At 45.6% G+C, this 19,506-nt stretch overlaps 1 protein-coding gene across 1 annotated transcript in view; it reads right to left on the reverse strand.

Moving 5' to 3' along the window:
• The window catches only part of myo5b (myosin VB), a 398,451-nt gene that overhangs the window by 46,832 nt on the left and 332,113 nt on the right, over positions 1-19,506 (reverse strand). The window contains exons 26-27 of the mRNA XM_068030536.1: positions 15,231-15,368; positions 11,799-11,864 (exon numbers count right to left, since the gene is read on the reverse strand). Coding sequence (XP_067886637.1) covers positions 11,799-11,864; positions 15,231-15,368 — 204 coding nt within the window. The remainder of the gene's footprint in view (positions 1-11,798; positions 11,865-15,230; positions 15,369-19,506) is intronic.

The raw sequence follows: 19,506 nt of genomic DNA on the forward strand, positions 1-19,506 counted from the left end.
ACAGTTGACCCCGTCCCCCATCTACAAACAAAATGCAGAGTTGACCCCTTCCCCCATCTATAAACAAAATGCACAGTTGACCCCGTCCCCCCATCCATAAACAAAATGCAGAGTTGACCCCTTTCCCTATCTATAAATAAAATGCCGAGTTGACCTCTTCCCCCCCCATCAATAAACAAAATGCAGAGTTGACCCCTTCTCCCATGTATAAACAAAATGCAGAGTTGACCACGTCCCCCCATCTATAAACAAAATGCACAGTTGACCCCGTCCCCCCATCTATAAATAAAATGCACAGTTGACCCCGTCCCCCCATCCATAAACAAAATGCAGAGTTGACCCCTTCCCCCCATCTATAAACAAAATGCACAGTTGACCCCGTCCCCCCATCCATAAACAAAATGCAGAGTTGACCCCGTCCCCCCATCCATAAACAAAATGCAGAGTTGACCCCTTTCCCCATCTATAAACAAAATGCAGAGTTGACCCCTTTCCCCATCTATAAATAAAATGCACAGTTGACCCCGTCCCCCCATCCATAAACAAAATGCAGAGTTGACCCCTTCCCCCCATCCATAAACAAAATGCAGAGTTGACCCCTTTCCCCATCTATAAATAAAATGCCGAGTTGACCCCTTCCCCCCATCTATAAACAAAATGCAGAGTTGACCCCTTCCCCCATCTATAAACAAAATGCACAGTTGACCCCGTCCCCCCATCTACAAACAAAATGCAGAGTTGACCCCTTCCCCCATCTATAAACAAAATGCAGAGTTGACCCCGTCCCCCCATCTACAAACAAAATGCAGAGTTGACCCCGTCCCCCCATCTATAAACAAAATGCAGAGTTGACCCCGTCCCCCCATCCATAAACAAAATGCAGAGTTGACCCCGTCCCCCCATCTATAAACAAAATGCAGAGTTGACCCCGTCCCCCCATCTACAAACAAAATGCAGAGTTGACCCCGTCCCCCCATCTACAAACAAAATGCAGAGTTGACCCCGTCCCCCCATCTATAACCAAAATGCACAGTTGACCCCGTCCCCCCATCTATAAATAAAATGCACAGTTGACCACGTCCCCCCATCCATAAACAAAATGCAGAGTTGACCCCTTTCCCCATCTATAAATAAAATGCCGAGTTGACCCCTTCCCCCCATCCATAAACAAAATGCAGAGTTGACCCCTTCCCCCCATCCATAAACAAAATGCACAGTTGACCCCGTCCCCCCATCTACAAACAAAATGCAGAGTTGACCCCTTCCCCCATCTATTAACAAAATGCAGAGTTGACCCCGTCCCCCCATCTACAAACAAAATGCAGAGTTGACCCCGTCCCCCCATCAATAAACAAAATGCAGAGTTGACCCCGTCCCCCCATCCATAAACAAAATGCAGAGTTGACCCCGTCCCCCCATCTACAAACAAAATGCAGAGTTGACCCCGTCCCCCCATCTATAAACAAAATGCACAGTTGACCCCGTCCCCCCATCTACAAACAAAATGCAGAGTTGACCCCTTCCCCCATCTATAAACAAAATGCACAGTTGACCCCGTCCCCCCATCCATAAACAAAATGCAGAGTTGACCCCTTTCCCTATCTATAAATAAAATGCCGAGTTGACCTCTTCCCCCCATCAATAAACAAAATGCAGAGTTGACCCCTTCTCCCATGTATAAACAAAATGCAGAGTTGACCCCGTCCCCCCATCTATAAACAAAATGCACAGTTGACCCCGTCCCCCCATCTATAAATAAAATGCACAGTTGACCCCATCCCCCCATCCATAAACAAAATGCAGAGTTGACCCCGTCCCCCCATCTACAAACAAAATGCAGAGTTGACCCCGTCCCCCCATCTATAAACAAAATGCACAGTTGACCCCGTCCCCCCATCCATAAACAAAATGCAGAGTTGACCCCGTCCCCCCATCTATAAACAAAATGCAGAGTTGACCCCGTCCCCCCATCTACAAACAAAATGCAGAGTTGACCCCGTCCCCCCATCTATAAACAAAATGCAGAGTTGACCCCTTCCCCCCATCTATAAACAAAATGCACAGTTGACCCCGTCCCCCCATCTACAAACAAAATGCACAGTTGACCCCGTCCCCCCATCTATAAACAAAATGCAGAGTTGACCCCGTCCCCCCATCTACAAACAAAATGCAGAGTTGACCCCGTCCCCCCATCTATAAACAAAATGCAGAGTTGACCCCGTCCCCCGATCTATAAACAAAATGCACAGTTGACCCCGTCCCCCCATCCATAAACAAAATGCAGAGTTGACCCCGTCCCCCCATCCATAAACAAAATGCAGAGTTGACCCCTTTCCCCATCTATAAACAAAATGCAGAGTTGACCCCTTCCCCCCATCTATAAACAAAATGCACAGTTGACCCCGTCCCCCCATCTACAAACAAAATGCCGAGTTGACCCCGTCCCCCCATCCATAAACAAAATGCAGAGTTGACCCCTTTCCCCATCTATAAATAAAATGCCGAGTTGACCCCTTCCCCCATCTATAAATAAAATGCACAGTTGATCCCTTTCCCCATCTATAAATAAAATGCAGAGTTGATCCCTTTCCCCATCTATAAATAAAATGCAGAGTTGACCCCTTTCCCCATCTATAAATAAAATGCCGAGTTGACCCCTTCCCCCCATCCATAAACAAAATGCAGAGTTGACCCCTTTCCCCATCTATAAATAAAATGCCGAGTTGACCCCTTCCCCCCATCCATAAACAAAATGCAGAGTTGACCCCTTCCCCCCATCCATAAACAAAATGCAGAGTTGACCCCTTCCCCCCATCTATAAACAAAATGCACAGTTGACCCCGTCCCCCCATCTACAAACAAAATGCAGAGTTGACCCCTTCCCCCATCTATTAACAAAATGCAGAGTTGACCCCGTCCCCCCATCTACAAACAAAATGCAGAGTTGACCCCGTCCCCCCATCTATAAACAAAATGCAGAGTTGACCCCGTCCCCCAATCCATAAACAAAATGCAGAGTTGACCCCGTCCCCCCATCTACAAACAAAATGCAGAGTTGACCCCGTCCCCCCATCTATAAACAAAATGCACAGTTGACCCCGTCCCCCCATCTACAAACAAAATGCAGAGTTGACCCCTTCCCCCATCTATAAACAAAATGCACAGTTGACCCCGTCCCCCCATCCATAAACAAAATGCAGAGTTGACCCCTTTCCCTATCTATAAATAAAATGCCGAGTTGACCTCTTCCCCCCCCATCAATAAACAAAATGCAGAGTTGACCCCTTCTCCCATGTATAAACAAAATGCAGAGTTGACCCCGTCCCCCCATCTATAAACAAAATGCACAGTTGACCCCGTCCCCCCATCTATAAATAAAATGCACAGTTGACCCCATCCCCCCATCCATAAACAAAATGCAGAGTTGACCCCGTCCCCCCATCCATAAACAAAATGCAGAGTTGACCCCGTCCCCCCATCTATAAACAAAATGCACAGTTGACCCCGTCCCCCCATCCATAAACAAAATGCAGAGTTGACCCCTTCCCCCCATCCATAAACAAAATGCAGAGTTGACCCCGTCCCCCCATCTATAAACAAAATGCAGAGTTGACCCCGTCCCCCCATCTACAAACAAAATGCAGAGTTGACCCCGTCCCCCCATCTATAAACAAAATGCAGAGTTGACCCCTTCCCCCCATCTATAAACAAAATGCACAGTTGACCCCGTCCCCCCATCTACAAACAAAATGCACAGTTGACCCCGTCCCCCCATCTATAAACAAAATGCAGAGTTGACACCGTCCCCCCATCTACAAACAAAATGCAGAGTTGACCCCGTCCCCCCATCTATAAACAAAATGCAGAGTTGACCCCGTCCCCCGATCTATAACAAAATGCACAGTTGACCCCGTCCCCCCATCCATAAACAAAATGCAGAGTTGACCCCGTCCCCCCATCCATAAACAAAATGCAGAGTTGACCCCTTTCCCCATCTATAAACAAAATGCAGAGTTGACCCCTTCCCCCCATCTATAAACAAAATGCACAGTTGACCCCGTCCCCCCATCTACAAACAAAATGCCGAGTTGACCCCGTCCCCCCATCCATAAACAAAATGCAGAGTTGACCCCTTTCCCCATCTATAAATAAAATGCCGAGTTGACCCCTTCCCCCATCTATAAATAAAATGCACAGTTGATCCCTTTCCCCATCTATAAATAAAATGCAGAGTTGATCCCTTTCCCCATCTATAAATAAAATGCAGAGTTGATCCCTTTCCCCAACTATAAATAAAATGCCGAGTTGACCCCTTCCCCCATCTATAAATAAAATGCAGAGTTGATCCCTTTCCCCATCTATAAATAAAATGCAGAGTTGATCCCTTTCCCCATCTATAAATAAAATGCAGAGTTGATCCCTTTCCCCAACTATAAATAAAATGCCGAGTTGACCCCTTCCCCCAACTATAAATAAAATGCAGAGTTGATCCCTTTCCCCATCTATAAATAAAATGCCGAGTTGACCCCTTCCCCCCCATCGATAAACAAAATGCAGAGTTGATCCCTTTCCCCATCTATAAATAAAATGCAGAGTTGATCCCTTTCCCCATCTATAAATAAAATGCAGAGTTGATCCCTTTCCCCAACTATAAATAAAATGCCGAGTTGACCCCTTCCCCAACTATAAATAAAATGCCGAGTTGATCCCTTCCCCCATCTATAAATAAAATGCAGAGTTGACCCCTTTCCCCATCTATAAATAAAATGCAGAGTTGATCCCTTTCCCCAACTATAAATAAAATGCCGAGTTGACCCCTTCCCCCAACTATAAATAAAATGCCGAGTTGACCCCTTCCCCCAACTATAAATAAAATGCAGAGTTGATCCCTTTCCCCAACTATAAATAAAATGCCGAGTTGACCCCTTCCCCCAACTATAAATAAAATGCAGAGTTGATCCCTTTCCCCATCTATAAATAAAATGCCGAGTTGACCCCTTCCCCCCCATCGATAAACAAAATGCAGAGTTGATCCCTTTCCCCATCTATAAATAAAATGCAGAGTTGATCCCTTTCCCCATCTATAAATAAAATGCAGAGTTGATCCCTTTCCCCAACTATAAATAAAATGCCGAGTTGACCCCTTCCCCAACTATAAATAAAATGCCGAGTTGATCCCTTCCCCCATCTATAAATAAAATGCAGAGTTGACCCCTTTCCCCTTCTCAGTGGCACCAGCATCTCGTGGACGGGAAAGTGAAGGTGCGCGAGTGCCGCACGTCAAACTCAAGATCGGGCAGATGACATTGAAATTTATGCGGAGAGGCATTTCAAATATTTAAACTAGGGTCCCATCGCAGAGAGGCAGAGGTGCCGCCACGGAGCTTCCCCGCCCCCGGGAGGATTGGGCCCGGCAATCCTGGCATTGTGTCTGGCGGTGGCCACCTCCGTCCTGATTCTCCAGCAACACCCCCGACACAGAACCCGACATTGGGCTAAGCACAAGATCCAGCCCAATGAATTGACAAGAAACCAAAGGCTGCCAACACCTATGAAGCCATACCCCAAAAATGATGCACTATCTTCAGTAGAGGAAGGAAGTATAAAAACAACTAAGATGCATCTTTGTCTGAAAAAAAAGATTCCTTCCAACTTAAAAACACAGCTGGGTACAACTTTGTTATCAGTGACTGAGAACATCCATCAATTGGTACAGAAATACTAATTTTTCTTTTCTGCCTCCTCCTATTTTCTTCTACCTTCATCTTCCAAGAGGACTCTGCATTCCTCCATTACTGGCCTCTTGCACATCTCCTGCACTCTCTAGCTCCCACTGATGTCTGTGCCTTCAGCTATCCAGACTCTAAGCTCTGAAATGCACACCCCTTTTAAGATCCTTAACAAAACCTACACATTTGACCAAGCTTTTAGTTACTGCTCCCAATATTTCCTTTTTTGGTTCTGTGCTGACTTTCTGTCTGCTGACACTTCTGTGGAGTGTCCTGGAATGTTTTCTGCATCAAAGATGCAAGTTGTTGCCTGTCCAGCAATAGAGAATTTTTTTTATATTGCGAAGGTGGAGAATGAGAATGTTCTATTTAGGATGCCATGAATAAAGACGTTAAAAAACAATTAAAATTGAGGAACAGAATAATAATGAAAAACTAAAGCAGAATATAAGATGTTAACACAGGATAAGGAAAGCTAAGAGGAACTATAGGAAAACAATTCAAAAAACATCAAAAGGAACAGTGAAGCATATCAGTACAATGATTATTAATAGTAAAGTGGGACCTTTGAGAGGTGACAACTGATAATTTGTACATGGTTATCAAAAAATGGCAGACATATTTAATAACTATTTTGCATCGGTCTTTACTAAAGAGAAAGAGATCTGGGAGGAGGTGAATCCTGAAGTAGCTGAGTGTGTGAGACGAGTATTTTATAATTGATAAAAGGATCATTTTAGATATGTTCGACTAAAGGAAGACAAAGCACAAGGTACTTCCGGGATCCTATGGGAAACGAGAGTGTAAATTGCTGAGGTTCCTGAAATTATATTTCAGGGCTCGGATTTTCCGTGGAGACCTGAGGTGCCGGCTCTGGGACTGGAAGCGAGTGCCACTGGTGCTCGCAACCCGATCCTCGATTGGAACACTATCTCGCTCCGGCAGGCTAGGCAGGGGCGCCTACTATTCTCGGAACGGACGCATGCCTTGAGGTGGTGACTATGGCATCAGGTGACGCTGCTGGAGGTGGTGGTGCCATTTTTAAAAGAGCTGGTAGCACTCTCGGAACACAGCTGAAGGCCAAGACTGTCCTGAAGACCCAGTCAGCAGTCCAGCCCAGCCAGTGTGAGAGGCCTATTGGTCAGTGAAGCAAGCATTCTGAAGGCCAGAGAAACAAGGTGCTTGTTGGCATGGCAAAAGGAAGATCCTGGATGGCCCCACAATTCAGTGATAACTCCCTGCAGGTTTTTCTCCAGGCTACTCAGGAAGGGCGGGAGATCCTCTTCCCCAGGGACAGAAGGAGGAGCCCTCCCCATCTAACCAAGCAAGCCTGGACAGAAGAGGTCGGCAGCTGTGGGATTGTCCAGAGAACCTGACTTAGGCATTGCCCCTGTCTTTGGCGGGCCACTAATATTGCTCTTCTTTGTTCCTGCAGGAGAAGAAAGCCCACAGTGCTAATGAAATGGCCCAGACCGGCAGAGGGGCGCCACTTCTCACCATCCTGACACGCATGGAAGAGGTGGCTCTGGAACTGGCAGTGCAGGATGGTGGCCACTCCATCCTGGATGGTGAGGCAGGAGTGCAGGTGCAAGAGGGTGAGTCGCCTCATGACCGGGCACTAGGGAGCCTTGGGTGAGCACGAGGGATGATGCTTCTGTGTCGTCTACTACACGCACATCGATTTGAACACCAGCCGATTCTGGGGCCATGCGCATGGAAGGACAAAACCCTTTGATTTATCTGGTTTCTCATGCAGGTCAGCCTCAAGACCAGACAGCTGCCATCTCCGGCAGACAGCTGTCCACCTCTGAGGAGGTGGAGGGGACTTCAGAGGGACTTCACAGTCACATCATTCTCCCCACACTCTCCGCCAGCGCAGATCCCTCAAGTCAATAGGTATCTGCTTGCAACTAGATTGGGGTTCAGAAGCTGGTGAAAGCACCACACATGCACCTGACCAGCTGTCAGAGGTTGTGACAGCCGAGGTCACTGATTTGGAGGAATGAGGGAGGCCAGGCCGAGACTGCCCCAGGTTGATGACATGCCTCTGGAGTTGTCAGTAGGCAGCAGATGCTGGATGTACAGCGTGACGTGCGTGAAGTTCTGGCGGAGATTCCAGAGGGCATGCGCTCGGACAGCAGAGGACTCCATCCAGACCATGAGTGCTGTCATCTCCCTTTCAACTGCGTACGTGGCCTCCTCCATTGAGAGACTGGTGACTCTACTGGAGAGCCCATTCAGGAGGCCAGTCAGTGGATGCCGGAGATGCATGCAGACCTGCATGCCATCCCATTGTTCATGAGCTCGATGAACAGCAGTGGCAGCAGCGAAGTACAAATGTGCCTTGCGAGGGAGGAGGAGTGGCTGCCTTCTGCATCTGGGGCTCTTCTCGGGGCACTCCTGATGTGGACTGAGGTTCCTCATCCCCTCTGCCAGTAACATCAAGTTGCCGCAAAGACGGAGGAGGCTCATGCACCTGTGCAGGAGCCCCTCAGCATGCCAGGGCTCTCCACACCTCAGGCAGCAAGAGGATGGCCACCAAAGTCATCCCAAGACACAGGGCAGCAAGGTCAACAGCCTGCCTCCACTGTAGCAGCAGCAAAGGTGGCGCGCCACATAGGAGCTCACGTAAGAGAATTAAGAGAGCCCATTCATGCACTTGGGCTTCAAGGGTGAACAGATTGTTAAGGAGTTACAGCTTGTGTTGCTTATGTTCGTAATAAAGGTGTTCTGTCTTATGTTAGCATTTCCATCTACTTGTGGTGGCCCTCTGGAAGTACCGACGTACCCTGGCTCACCCCAAGGGCTGTTTGGGAGGGACTATAGCATGCGTGGTCATCGAATTGTCCGAGCAAAAGCACAAGGTATCACTGGGCACAGGAGCCTGGATTTGCATCTGGGGTAAACAGTAACAGTGGAATGTGAAGATGGACCTTTATTTGATTGGAAGGATCATCTGAAGTGACTCCCAAGTCTCCCTAGCACCCATGTCATTGCGCCTTCCATGCAGTCCAAGTCTTTCAGGATGCTGTGTCGTTCATCAGCTTCCTCATCTGATGATACATCGCGCTCCACTAAATCATCATTGGCCAGGGCCTCTCCACACTGCAGGGTCAAATTGCGCAAAGTGCAGTAGACCACCACAATCCGGGAGACCCTTGCTGGGGCATAGTGAAGGCACCTGAATCTCACCATCAGGAGAACTATAGTTTGTTCGATGGTGGCTTAGGTTGCCGCTTGGCAGGTGTTATATTTTTCCTCTGCCTCCGCCCTAGGGTGCCTCACTGCAGTTAGTAGCCATCTCTTTAATTGGTAGCCCTTGTTGCCACAATCCAACCTTGGGGGCGGGGGGACGGAAAAGCTCAGGCACCTGGGAGTGCCTGAGCATGTCAGCGTTGTGGCTGCTTCCAGGCTACCGAGCACACACCTGCAGGATCCACTGACGATGGTGGCAGACCAATTGGACGTTGACAGCATGGAAGTCCTTTCTGTTGATGAAGGCCGCTGGCTGGTCCGTGGAAGCCTTGATGACCATAAGTGTGTAGACTACCACACTGTGCACCTGGGGAATCCAGTGATGATCCCGAAGCCAATGGCTCGCTCAGACTGACTGTCCAGATCAGCGCCATAATGAATGTATTTGCTGGCCCTCCTAAAGACAGCATCGGTCACTACCTTAATGCAATGATGTGCCGCTAATTGGGAGATGCCACACATCTCCAGTGGGCCCCTGGAATGAACCGGAGGCATAGACGTTAAGGGACACAGTGACCAGCACTGGCATCAGGTGACCATCAAGACCAATGGGGCTCAGGTCATCCATCATTATGGCATAAAAATCTGTGAAGGCCTCTTGGGAGAGGTGCAGTCTTCGGTCACACTTACGCTCCGACAGCTGGAGGTAGCGCATTCTCTGTCTGTACTCCTCTTTGCCCTGGAGCCTGTTCATGGTCCCCTCTGCAGCCTTCTCCTGCTTCCCTACCCCGAGGCTACCTCTGCAGGTGGCCACAAGGTTGCTGTTGTCCGGATCCCCGTTATAGAGTCATAGAGTTTTACAGCACAGAAACAAGCCCTTCGGCCCATCATGTTCATTCTGGCCATCAAGCATCTAACTATTCTATTCCCATTTTCCAGCACTTGGTCCGTAGCCTTGTATGCAATGGCATTTCAAGTGTTCATCTAAATACTTCTTAAATGTTATGAGGGTTCCTGCCTCAACCACCTCTTCAGGCAGTGCGTTCCAGATTCCAACCACCCTCTGGGTGACATTTTTTTTCCTCAAATCCCCTCTAAACCTCCTGCCCCTTACCTTAAGGTATTGAGCCCTCCACTAAGGGAAAATGTTTCTTCCTATCTACCCTAATTATGCCCCTCATAATTTTGTGCACCTCAATCAGGTTCCCCGCTCAGCCTTCTCTGCTCTAAGGAAAACAACCCAAGCCTTTTCAGTCTCTCTTCATAGCTGTAATGCTCCAGCCCAGGCAACATCCTGATGAATCTCCTCTGCACCCTCTCCAGTACAATCACATCCTTCCTATAGTGCGGTGCCCAGAACTGTACACAGTATTCCAGCTGTGGCCTAACCAGCATTTTATACAGCTCCATCATAACCTCCCTGCTCTTATATTCTATGTCTCTGCTAATAAAGGCAAGTATCCCATATGTCTTCCCAACCACTTTATCTACCTGTGTTGCTGCCTTCAGTAATCTATGGACAAGTACACCAAGGCCCCTCTGACCTTCTGTACTTCCTAGGGTCCTGCCATCCACTGTATATTCTCTTGCCTTGTTAGTCCTCCCAAAATGCATCACCTCACACTTCTCAGGGTCAAATTCCATTTGCCACAGCTCTGTCCATCTTACCAGCTCACCTATATCATCCTGTAATCTAAGGCTTTCCTCCTCACTATTTACAACACCACCAATTTTTGTGTCATCTGCCAACTTACCTATCATACCTCCTATATTCATGTCTAAATCATTAATGTACACTACAAACAGCAAAGGTCCCAGCACTGATCCCTGGGGTACACCACTGGTCACAGGCTTCCACTCGCAAAAACAGCCCTCTACCATTACCCTCTGCCTCCTGCCACTAAGCCAATTTTGAATCCAATTTGCCAAATTGCCCTGGATCCCATGGGCTCCTACCTTCACCAATCTCCCATGCGGGACCTTATCAAAAGCCTTACTGAAGTCCATACAGACTACATCAACTGCTTTACCCTCATCCACCCCCCCTAGTCACCTCCTTGAAAAATTCAATCAAGTTAGTTAGACATTCAATCAAATTAATTAGACGTTTGCTACAGCCTCCTCCTTTTCAGGTGCTCCTCCTCACTGGGGGACCTGCCTCCTGAGTGGACAATGGCAGGTGAGCATTCCCAGTCCCAAGGGCCACTCTCCCGACTCTTCCTCTAACCATCCCCCCCACCCCCACCCCCCTGCCATCCCCTCTCACTCCCCTTCCAATCCACCCAAATGCCAGCAGCCAGATGGCACTGTGGAATTAGAGGCAGGAAAGCAAACTAGATTAACCATTGGTTAAGAGGAGGAAAACGGACAGTAAGAGTTAACGGCAGCTTTTAGAGTGGTTGGAAGTGGGCAGCAAACAATGGGTAGTGGTTTCACACTGGGTTCATTTCTGGGGCCACTTCTGTTTACTATGTATCAATGACTTGATATAGATCAAGAGGGAGTGGTGTTGACATTTGCAGATGATCCCAAAATAGGATATACAGTTAATCGTTTAGAAGATCAAAAGAAGCTGCAAAGGGATATTGTTAAAATGGAAGAAGTGGGCTGTAAATATTTTCCATTTTCTTCTATTAGTAAATGGATGAATATTACCATCAGTGCAAGAAATTATTGACCTTTGCCATTAATTCTATTGTATTCTTAAAAATATAATACTTTTTTTAAAAAGGTAACTCGCATTGCATTGGGTCACCCCAGAGAAAGAGCCCCAGGAACTATCAACCTTGAAACTTGCTTATTCTTACTCTTAGCAGGAAACTAAATTCAATCAGCTTGTTTTGTATGAAATATCCCAATTGGCTCATCTCATACCTTTAAGCTGTTGTAGGCCATTTCTGCTGCTTGCTCATTGTCCGGAATGCTGTTGTACTCATTTGCCTGCACAGAAGGATGAAAAATTTGTTATACATTAACAGGAGGAAAAGTAATACCTGAAAAAAATACTCACTATATTTCTCCTGAATTTTCTCCTGAAAGCACTTACTTATTGTAGGCTACGAATCCACAGATGGAGGCAGCCTTCTCGTACCTCACTCCATTCAAATGGCAATTTTTTATATGTGACCCCACTGACAGTGTTTGCAAGTATTTGACGATGAAGACTCAACACAGCTAACACTGATCCTTTCCATATTCATTGTCCACCCACATTAGTGAACAATGATCAACACCAAGTGCCTTTATATAGGCCAGGGACATCAAAGTTAATTGTAACCTCCCTACTGCTGTCCAATTGATATTAGGTAACTCAATACAGACTAGGGATTAAATCTAGGATGCTGTCGCGTGTACAGTTCCACAATGACACTGTAGTTATCTGGGCAGCCAAATAATCACAGCTGATAAGCTTTACAGGGGACAAATACCCAATGATTGAAAATGAATTCTTTTTTTTAAGAATAGCGTATCCAATCCTTTCGGAACAGCAGCTTCATCCAAATGGGTGCTTAGATTTCCATATTCCTTAGTGAGAGCAAAACCACTTTATTATCCATAGATTATGCAACAGTGTTGCACTGAACAGTATGAGAACACTACCTTCATCAAAAAACAGCTGTTTCTTTTGTAATGGAAGAGATGATCATCAGTACACATTTGGGGAATGAAGGCAATCGCAAGGCAGAATACCACTGCATAGTATTCCAGGCACTTTAACCATTGAAAATAGCGACAAAAATAAAATTCAGATTTTTTTTTGGAAGGATGTTAAGGTCTTAGAGAGGGAGCAGAGGAGATTTATTCGAATAATACCAGGGATGAGGGACTTCAGTTATATGGAGAGACCAGAGAAGCTGAAATTATTCTCCTTGGAGCAGAGGAGATTGAATAGCAGTGTTCAAAACTACTAAGGGTTTGATAGTGTAGACAGAAGAAAGTGTTTCCACTGGCAGGAGGATTAGTAACAGAGGACAGAGAATTAAGTTAATTCGCAAAAGAACCAGAGGGGAGATTAGGAGAAATTCTTTTGCACAGTGAGTTATGATGATCTGGAATGCACAGCCTGAATGAGTATGGAAACAAATCTAATACTAAGTTTTAAAAGGGAATTGGATATATATTTGAAACGAAAAAATTGCAGAGCTATAGGGAAAGAGCAGGAAATGGGACTAATTGGGTAGTTCTTTTAAAGAGCTGGCACAGCCATATTACCTTCTTCTGTGCTGTCTGATTCTATACATGTATCAGAAGACAAATTGGGTTGAAAAATGTAAATCTTTTGGACAGGATATATTCTCAAGCATTGATCTTGGAATAGGACAAATACAACTGAATTATCCTACATTCCTCATTTCTGCTTTCCTGGCCTATGCACAGTGCAGCCAAACTTAGGTTCCTGAACACAGAGTTCATCAGACACCGTTGCCTGCTCATACTCCATTAGCCAGACTGCATTCACTGTGGGTTACCCCATCCCGGCTGTGACATTGTGCAGTGCACTGTATACTGTGGCTGACAGCATAATTTGACAAACTTTTAAGAATATTGTCTTCTTTTGCAAAATGCTGCTCTAATTGAAATGCTCTCTAATCATGGTACGAATTTCCTCCTACTGTGTACTTCTGTGGGGTTTTTTTCTCCACTCTCTACCCTGCCTCTCCTGAAGGAATTTTTCTTTTCATTCTTGGAAAGTGAGCATCACTGGAAAGGCCAGCATTTGCTGCCCAACCCTAATTGGCCTTGTGAAGGTGGTGATGAGCTACCTTCTTGAACTTCTGCAGTCCATGTGGTCTAGGTACACCCACAGTGCTGTTAGGAAGGGAGTTCTGGGATATGGACCCAGAGACAGTGAAAGAGCGGCAATATAGTCAGGATGGTGAGCGACTTGGAGGGAAACTTGCAGGAGGTTCCCATGCACCTGCTGTCATGGCCCTTCTAGGTGATAGAGGCCATGGGTTTGGAAGGTGCCGTCGAAGGCGCCTTGGTGAATTCCTGCAGAGCATCTTGTGAACGGTACACATGCTGCTTCTGTGCGCTGGTGACGAGGGAGTGAATATTTAAGGTGGTGGATGCGGTGCTGATCAAGCAGGCTGCTTTGTCCTGGATGGTGTTGAGCTTCTTGAGTGCTGTTTGAACCGCACTCCTCCAGGCCAATGGAGAGTATTCCCTTACACTCCTGACTTATGCCCTTGTAGATGGTGGACAGGCTTTGGGGAGTCAGGAGGTGAGTTACTCATTACAGAATTTCCAGCCTCTGATGTGCTCTTGTAGCCACAGTATTTATATGGCTGGTCCAGTTAAGTTTCTAGTCAGTGATCACCTCCAGGATGTTGATGGTGGGGGATTCAGCAATGATAATGCCTTTGAATGTCAAGGGAAGATGGTTAGATTCTCTCTTGTTGGAGATGGTCCTTGTCTGGCACTTGTGTGGCATGAATATCACTTGCAACTTATCAGCCCAAGCCTGAATGTTGTCCGATAAATGGTGTTATGTGTCATAAACACTGGCATCACTTTGCCCATGCTGCTGGTGATGTTGGGCAGTGAGAGTTTTCAGCCATTTAACATCAACTGGACCTCAGCCAAAATCCACACTTGTGATGAGAAAGGGAATCTGCGGCAACCTTTTCCCTCACTAGTCCATAAATTATGAGGCTAAGAATAGCACCCTAATGGCTGCTGCAGCTAAAATTAGGCAAGTCAAATTAGGCGGCACAGTGGCGAGCACCGCAGCCTCACAGCTCCAGCGACCCGGGTTCAATTCTGGGCACTGCCTGTGTGGAGTTTGCAAGTTCTCCCTGTGTCTGCGTGGGTTTTCTCCGGGTGCTCCGGTTTCCTCCCACATGCCAAAGACTTGCAGGCTGATAGGTAAATTGGCCATTATAAATTGTCACTAGTATAGGTAGGTGGTAGGGAAATATAGGGACAGGTGGGGATGTGGTAGGAATATGGGATTAGTGTAGGATTAGTATAAATGGGTGGTTGATGGTCGGCACAGACTCGGTGGGCCGAAGGGCCTGTTTCAGTGCTGTATAACTAAACTAAACTAAACTAAAACAGAGCAGGAATTGAACCTGGAAGCTTCCTGGTTAGTATGACTCTGTATAATGTCAGACGGCGCATTTTGTCCACAAGACACTGGAGAGAGCCTGTTTTTGAAAAGAAAACCTCCATTATCAGTTAATAACAAAAAGCTGGCCTGTGACATTATAAATACAGTTGGCATTGAAAGGTGAAGCTTGGTAAATTTTGTGTTTGCAAGCGAGATCACACACAACTAGTTTCAGTGTTCATCTATTACTGTACCATCTTTTTTGTTTCCGCCGCTTCTTTTCGCTCGACCTCAGCACGCAGTGACTTTCTTTCCTGTTCCAGTTCCCGCACTCGCTTCTGCAGCTTCAGGAATATAGTCATATCCATAGCGGCATTCTCCAAGCCAACTTCCTGTGAAGAAAAAAAGACCTAAAATATACCAAAGCAGGCAACTTTCCATGAAAGGTCAACTTTCTCAATCTGTTCGTGAGGATTTGCAGTTAAATGTATTGATGCATTACAAGAAGATTGTGCATCACGCTAAGGTGATTGCACAATACATAAGCACTTCAGTCCACGATGTCACAGAGTTCATGTGGCTGTTCATGATTATCAGGTGTAGTCAGCTAGATCTGTGTGCTTGTTCATTAATTTCTTTAAAAAAAAAATTTCCTCTGAAGCAAAAGAAAATACTGTACTTAAGATGGAATTCAGGATAAGCACAAATAGAGAGAAAAGTTATGTGGAATGTGATGGCTACTAAAAAGATAAGGTGATGTGCATTTCCTCATTTCACTTTCTAAATTTTAAATCAAGTCATTTGGACAAAAGTGGATTAATTAAGGAAGGCCAGCACAAATTTGTTAAGGGCAAATCGTATCTAAATAACCTGCCTGAGTTTTCTGATGATGTAATGGAGAGGGTTGATGAGGTTAATGCTGTTGATGTGGTGTGCACTGACTTCCAAAAGGCATTTGAGAAAGTGCCACATAATAGTAACAGGCTTGTCAGCATAGTTAAAGCCCATGGAATAAAAGGGACAGTGGCAGCATGGATTCAAAATTGGTTGAATGACAGGAAACAGAGAGTAGGGACGAATGATTGTTTTTCAGACTGGAGGGAAGTATACAGTGGGGTTCCCCGGGATCAGTGCTGGGACCCCTGCTTTTCTTGCTATATATTAATGACACAGATTTGGGTGTATATGGCACAATTTCAAAATTTGAAGATTTGGACGTATTGTGAACTGTGAGCAGGATAGTGATAAATTTCAAAAGGACAGAATGAGCGGACAAGTGGCAGATGAAATTTAATGCTGAAAAATGTGAAGTGATTCATTTTGGTAGGAAGATGAGGAGAGGCAATATAAATTAAAGGGTATAATTCTAAAGAGATGCAGGAGCAGAGGGACCTGGGGGTATATGCGCACAAATCATTGAAGGTTGCGAGGCAGGTTGAGAAAGTTGGTTAATAAAGTATACAGGATCCTTGGATTGATAGAGTCATTTACAGCACAGGAGGCAGCCATTCAGCCCATCGAGTCCATGCTGGCTCTCCACAGAGCTATGCTGTCAGTCCCACTCCCTGGCTCGATCCCCGGAGCCCTGCAAGTCTATTTCTCTCAGGTGGCCATCCAACTTCTTCTTGAAGTCATTGATTGTCTCTGCTTCCACCACCCTTGTGTGCAGTGAGCTCCAGATCATTACCACCCGCTGTGTAAAAAGTGCTTCCTCATATTCCCCCTGCATCTTTTGCCCAAAATTTTCAATCTCTGTCTCCTAGTCCTTGTACCATTTGTCAATGGGAACAGCTTCTCCTTGTCTAACTTACCTAAGCCTGTCGTAATCTTTTACACTTCTATTAAATAAGGAGAACGCACCCCAGCTATGCCAATCTAACTTTATAACTAAAATCCTCCATCCCTGGAACCATTCTGGTAAATCTCCTCTGCACTCTCTCAAGGACCCTCACACCTTTCCTGAAATGTGGTGACCAGAACTGGGTGCAATATTTATAGACATTCAGCATAATTTCCCTGCTTTTGTTCTCAATGCCTCAATTTATGAAAGCCAAGTTCCCATATACTCTACTAACCACACTTACAATATGTCCTGCTACCTTCAAAGATCAAAGCACATGCATCCCCAGGTCCCTCTGTTCCTGGACAGTCTTTAGAACTGTGTCAGTAAGTCTATATTGCCTCTCCCTATTCCTTCTGCCAAAATGCATCACATCACACTTGTCAGCATTAAACTCCATCTGTCACCTCTCTGCCCATTCTGCTAGCCTATCTATATCTTATTGCAAGCGGTTCATATCATCCTCACTGTTTGCCACACCTCCAAGTTTGGAGTTGTCAACAGATTTTGAGATTCTACTCTGTATTCCAAGATCCAGGTCATTTATATCCATCAAAAAAGCAGTGGTCCCAGCACTGACCCTTGGGGAACACCACTGTCTACCATCCTCTAGTCTGAAAAAGAAACCATTTACTACGACTTGCTGTTTTCTGTCCTTAAGCTAATTTTTTTAAATCACTTGGACACTGACCCCCCCGATTCCATGAACTTCAATTTTCTTAACCAGCCTTTTATGTGGTACCTTACCAAGCACCTTCTTAAAATCCATATAAGCAACATCTACCGCATTCCCTTCATCAACCTCTCTGATACTTCATCAAAAAATTCAATTAATTAGTCAAGCATGATCTTCCTTTTACAAATCCATGCCGACTATCCCTAATTAACTCAAAGCTCTCCAAGTGTCAGTTGATATTTTCCCCGATTATAGTTTCTAAAACCTTACCCACCACTAATGTTAAACTAACTGGTCTGTAGTTGCTAGGACTGTCCTATTGTCCTTACTCCCTTTCTTGAATAAGAGCGTCACATTTGCCACTCTCCAATTCTCTGGTGCCTCCCCTGTATCCAGGGAAGATTAGAAGATTATGGCAAGCCCTTCCGCTGTCTCCATCTCCACTTCCTTTAGCAACCTGGGATGCAAGCCATCTGGACCAGGTGAGTTAGCTTCCCTAAGCACACCCAGCCTTTTTAGTTCCTCCCCCCTCTCAAATTTTATCTTATCCATTGCCTCTACTCTCACTGCTTCTACTGATATTTTGTCAGCTTCCATTTCCTTCGTGAATACTGATACAAAGTACTCATTAAGTATATTAGCCTTGCCCTGTGCCTCTAAGCATATAATACCCTCTCTATCCCTAATAGGCCCCACTCCTCTTCTTACTAATCGCTTACCATTTACATGCCGGTAAAAGATCTTTGGTTTCCTTTTAATATTGACTGCCATTCTGTTCTCATATTCTCTATTTGCCAATCATATTTTCCTCTTCATCTGCCCTCTCAACCTATTGTATATGGCCTGGTTCACACTATGAATTCACCTGACATGCATCATACACCCTTTGTATCCACCACTTCATATAATGACTGGGATAACTGGACTGACAGATACGACTAAGCCAAGTGCACCAGTTACACTATACTGCCTGAAAAACTGATTCAGACTACAGGCAAATGCTAAAGTGTATCCACAGTCTACTCAGCCTGTCTGTTTACTAAATGGTAGCCCTGCCAGAGTTTCAAATGTGAACTAACTGATCAGTAATAGTAGAATTGCTCCATTAAAATATCAATATCATTAGTCTTGTGTTTCCTATTAATTTCCCAATTTACTAATCCATATATTTTAACTCCCAAAACATGGAATTTTCTCATGAATTATCCTTATTACCTTTTTCACTACCTTTTCATCTCCTAGGTTTTTTTCTCCTCAATTTGCACAGAGGAAGTTTTTTTCCTTTTCTAACTTACAGAAAGAAAAATCACTACAGCCAGTGTCACCTTCCTGAATTATTTAGACAGCTAAGACATGAGAAAGGGTGCAGAAATGATTCATGAGAGTGGTTCCCGGGATGAAGGATTTCAGTTATGTGGATAGGTTGGAGAAGCTGGGGCTACTCTCCTTGGAAAAGATAAGATTAAGAAGAGATTTGATAGAGGTGTTCAAAATCATGAGGGGTCTGGACAGAGTAGAGAGAGAGAAACTGCTCTCATTGGCTGAAGGATTCAGAACGAGATGGCACCGATTTAAGGTGATTGGCAAAAGAACCAGAAGCGAGGTGAGGAAATACCTCTTTACGCAGTGAGTGTCTAGAATCTGGAATGCACTGCCCGAGAGTGTGGTGGAGGCAGATTCAATCAAAGCTTTCAAAAGAGAACTGGACAATTATCTGAGGAGAAAAAAAACTCGCAGGGCTACAGGGAAAAGGCTGAGGAGTGGGACTAGGTAAGTTACTCTTGCAGAAAGCCAGCATGGACAGGGACGGGCTGAATGGCCTCCTTCTGTGCTGTAGGCATTATATGATTCTAAGTGAAATCACAAAGGACAATTCCCACAATCATAATTCACAGAGAATCTGTTGGAGGGTGGAACATAACCTCAGCAGCTAGAACAGCAGTGAGCTGTGATGATTTGGAATGCGTTGCCTGAAAGGGTGGTGGAAGCAGAGTAACTTTCAAAATGGAATTGG

The sequence above is a fragment of the Heterodontus francisci genome, chromosome 1, assembly GCF_036365525.1.
Source record: "Heterodontus francisci isolate sHetFra1 chromosome 1, sHetFra1.hap1, whole genome shotgun sequence".
Taxonomy (NCBI): domain Eukaryota; kingdom Metazoa; phylum Chordata; class Chondrichthyes; order Heterodontiformes; family Heterodontidae; genus Heterodontus; species Heterodontus francisci.